Raw genomic sequence first — 3,843 nt, 5'->3', positions numbered from 1 at the left:
CCGTCAGGATCCTACCCATGATTCTATAGTTCCTCTTACATACAATGCGGTTACGGCTTAATGAATTGGCCATCAAAAGTAAATATACCCGCATCAGTACGACGCTGATATGCCGCAACGGTGGGGGTGCACAGATTGCTATTTACCGCAAACGATGGCATGTTCCGGAATACATCGCACGCCTTGTCCATACGGCAGAAGCGAACATGAGCATCGTCACCGCCCACCACAGTGTCACACATGAATGAAACGACAAATGGTGCCTTATCCCGGCAGCACTGATCGTGCACCCTTGGTATGACATAGAAGGGGCTGTACCGGGGCTCGAAAATGCACTTGAGCGACACCTCTCGAGCTGCGTGGTATGTCAATTTACCGCTACGCACCTCTAAATCGTTGGAGCTCTTGAACGCGAGCATCTCTCTTTTCTTCGCTTCCATATGACGAGAAACCAAGAGGAGTACGGCGTCGTATCCAGCCGATTGCACACCTCCGGGGTTATTCAGCAGACTCATCTGAGAGATGGTTATGATGGCTTCCATTTTCTTTTTAACCGACACTTCAAGAACGACATCGGGAATGCCGTTTCGGAAGCAGTTTTTAATCCGGTAGTCGTGCCAACTCCACAGGGTGTAGCAAACACCACCACCCGCAAATATATTGAGTGCCTCAGACCATTCTAACCACATCGTTCCAATATCATCATTGAGACTGTGAGAAGAGTCGCCAGCACCGTTGCCACGCTTCGACTGTATCATGGTACCAACACTCCCCATTGACAAGCTTCTGTCCGGCTGCTCAAACCATTTGGCTCGTCTCCACGTGTTTGCCTGACGCGCACTTCGGGCTGTCCGCCACGTCCATGGGTTCTTCAGCCGCACCATGCGCAAGTCTAAATCCTCATAGTAAAGCGCCTCCGTGATGAAGTAGACATGGCCAGGGATGAACAGCGCGGTCGCCTCCGTCGAGCCGTTCAACCGCATTGAAAGGCGACGCGATATACCTGACGAGGAGGGAGACTGTGGTTCATGTGACGATGGTGTGTACACCATGACAATAAAGTGACGCTTTGCGCTACTGTGGATATAATTGTAGAGTGTCTTGGCGACGTCCGGGTTCTCCGCCGCCGCAGCCCAGAGTTCGTCAAGTTCGCGGTACGGGTATCCCGTGAAGTCAGTCATGACGTCGAGCACCTCTGCTTCACACAATGCTGCGTAGGAGCCAAGCGCCTTGGCGTAGGCTTTCTCCAGAAGCGAGACCCAAAGGCGGCGCGGATCAACCGGGCACCGCGCAAAAAGTGGCGCCTTCATTGAAGCAGGAAAGTAGTCATCGAGTAGCAGTGTCGTCCACCATCCGCCCACACATAGCCGCACACGGTACACGCCAATCGCACGCTCGCGTTTCCCCGTCGAGGAACTCACCGGGTGACGGAACATCCAACGGACATGAGACGGAAACTGGGCCACTGCAGCAATGCTAGCAACAACGGTGTGATCCGCTAAATCACCTTGTCGCACCAAATGGCACGAGATATCCTGACGAAATAAGCGCACCTCGGATACCTCTGTGAGGAGCAGATAGTCCTGCGGACGGCGCCATGTCAATGGAACAACGGCCACCGTATCAACACCCGGCCGAAATAACGAAATGGCAGATGGGCGAAACTCAAGGTCCGTAAATTTAAGATTGTTGTTCATACAGCATCTCAAAAAGGATTTCTGATCACTTGCACGGCTCCACGGACCCAGCCTTGACCGTACGGCTTCAATGCCTTTCGATATATCCTCCATGCAGCGTGGCACGGACGGCGCAACGAATTCCGACGGTGGAATGACGCCCTTTGCCCGGACGCGCGGAAGTTTGCTGTCACTTTTCATGAAAAACATGGTCTCCTCCGGCAGTACTGCCAGGGTAATCTCTGTTACGCCGGTCTCTAACGGCGTACAGACCGCCTTTTCGTTGATCACTTCGTTGCCCTTCAGTTGACAGCGTACGCGTACTATCATGGCATACTGCAGAGTGTCATTTAAGAAAAAGATTTCACCTTTTCCCGTCACGATCTTGTAGAGCTTACCAGAGCTGAAGATGGAGGTAGTAACCCCGTGTACTGACGGAGCCACGAAAGAGAAGCGTCCACGTGGATCAATCGGAGGGTATGGTAATGTTTTAATATTGCTGTCGTCGAATTCGTCATCGCCAGGAGCCACATCATATGCATCTTCATCATTTTCCAGGAAATTGTGCTCATCGTCATCGTGGCACCTTCCCTTTCGGTCCGAGTTGGGCTCTGTTTGGCGCTCATTGTGGCCCTCGTCGTTCCCGTTGAGAATAGCGTCACACAAGTCGATGACTGCACGAATTTTTGGGTCACGGTAGTGTTCCGCAATATAGTCACGAATGAGTAACAACACCTCCGGATCCGTGACATCCTTTACGAGACGCATCAGCCGATCGGGGGGCACATATTTCCGAGGCGCCGATGTGTGGCTGCTGTTCGCAGCTTGTGGCACCGCGTTGGATAGCGTCGGCACTGCATTCTTTATTGTGCCAGCCTCCGATTTCATTTGCGCGACAGGGCGCGCCTCCTCCTTCCTAGGCTCTGAATGAAGCAAAGTAAACGGAGCAGGCTTGCGCTGTTCTTGATTTTCCCCAGTGGGAGGGGTGGTGTGCGGCTGCGCCCCCTTTGCTGAGCTGCCAGCCACTCTTTCGCACAAAGTTGAGGTGCCTTCGTTAGGCGTCACTTCAGGTTTCACTACAACCTTGTGTTTTGTGTCGCGTACAATGTTTGGAACTTGTTGCTTCTCGCCCAGTGCAGAGGAAGCCGTACGAGTGCCTTTCAAAGGCTTCTTTTGCGGAGTGGTTCGTTCCACCTGCAAGGGCACCATACAGGGACTATCCTCAGCCCAATCCACCACATCTGCGGTGGAAAACAAAGTCACCATGCGACGCCTCATGGAGCGTCCGTTGGGTGGTCCCTTTCGCCTAGTACGGTGTTGAGACGGCGAGGGGTGCTTGTCGGCCTCAGGCTCAGAGTTGCTACATTTTCCCACCGTATCTACAGCTGGCGACGACTCGTGCTGCTTGCACACGGACGACACTGGTGGCAGATGCGCAGCAGAAGGAGACAACCCACTCTGCAGAGAAGACATCTCGCCAGACGGAGAAGAAAACGAGTCTTTCAACTCAGTAACGGAATGAAACAACGGTTTTGGTAGCGGTTGCGTATCCTCAAACTTCCGCGTGGAGTTTAACTGCGACACGGTCGTCCTTTCCTGCGCCTTCGCGCGCGCGGCGACTGGGCCAACGAGAACCGTTGACGGCCGTGTGCTGACAGACGCGGAGAAAAATGCATCTCTCGGCACTGGCGTGACTGCGCTCAGCACCATGTCGTTACTGTCGCGGCCGCCGGCGATCTGTGGGGCTGGCGACGTGGTATCGATGGTGCTGGAGAGAAATGTCGACTGCTCCTCGTACGGGAGGTGGGAGAAGTCGGAGAATGGCAATGAGCCGACGCTGGACAGCCGTACCACCTCCCACGACGCGTTCACGAAGTCCTGGAGGTTGGAGTCGGTCTCGTCCGACGACAAGGACGTCACGACGCGGGGGAGACGCCGCATCGCAGCCCGACGCACGTTTTAGCCCGGAATGCACGCAACCTGGTGGGAGGGGGGACGCGAGGAAGAAACACACGGGGAATCCATCAAGATGCATCAGGCACAACAAACAGCGGCTCAATACGCCGCACGCTGGCAAACGGGGCAGGTGCTGCACACTCAAGAGACACAGCCCAACAGCAAACATCTCCCCCCACCCCACCCCCCAACCAATAAAAAAAAAAAAGGA

At 54.4% G+C, this 3,843-nt stretch overlaps 1 protein-coding gene across 1 annotated transcript; it reads right to left on the bottom strand.

Annotated features, from left to right (window-relative positions):
- Positions 1–50: 50 nt before the first annotated feature.
- Positions 51–3,617, bottom strand: DQ04_08611020 (putative calpain-like cysteine peptidase; the record flags this gene model as incomplete). Its single annotated transcript, XM_009315632.1, has 1 exon — positions 51–3,617. The coding sequence occupies one exon, from the start codon at positions 3,615–3,617 to the stop codon at positions 51–53; it is 3,567 nt and encodes a 1,188-aa protein (XP_009313907.1).
- Positions 3,618–3,843: the final 226 nt, after the last annotated feature.

This window comes from Trypanosoma grayi (genome assembly GCF_000691245.1).
Source record: "Trypanosoma grayi strain ANR4 Tgr_861_V1, whole genome shotgun sequence".
Lineage (NCBI taxonomy): Eukaryota > Euglenozoa > Kinetoplastea > Trypanosomatida > Trypanosomatidae > Trypanosoma > Trypanosoma grayi.
This window is presented reverse-complemented; position numbering and strand designations above follow the sequence as displayed.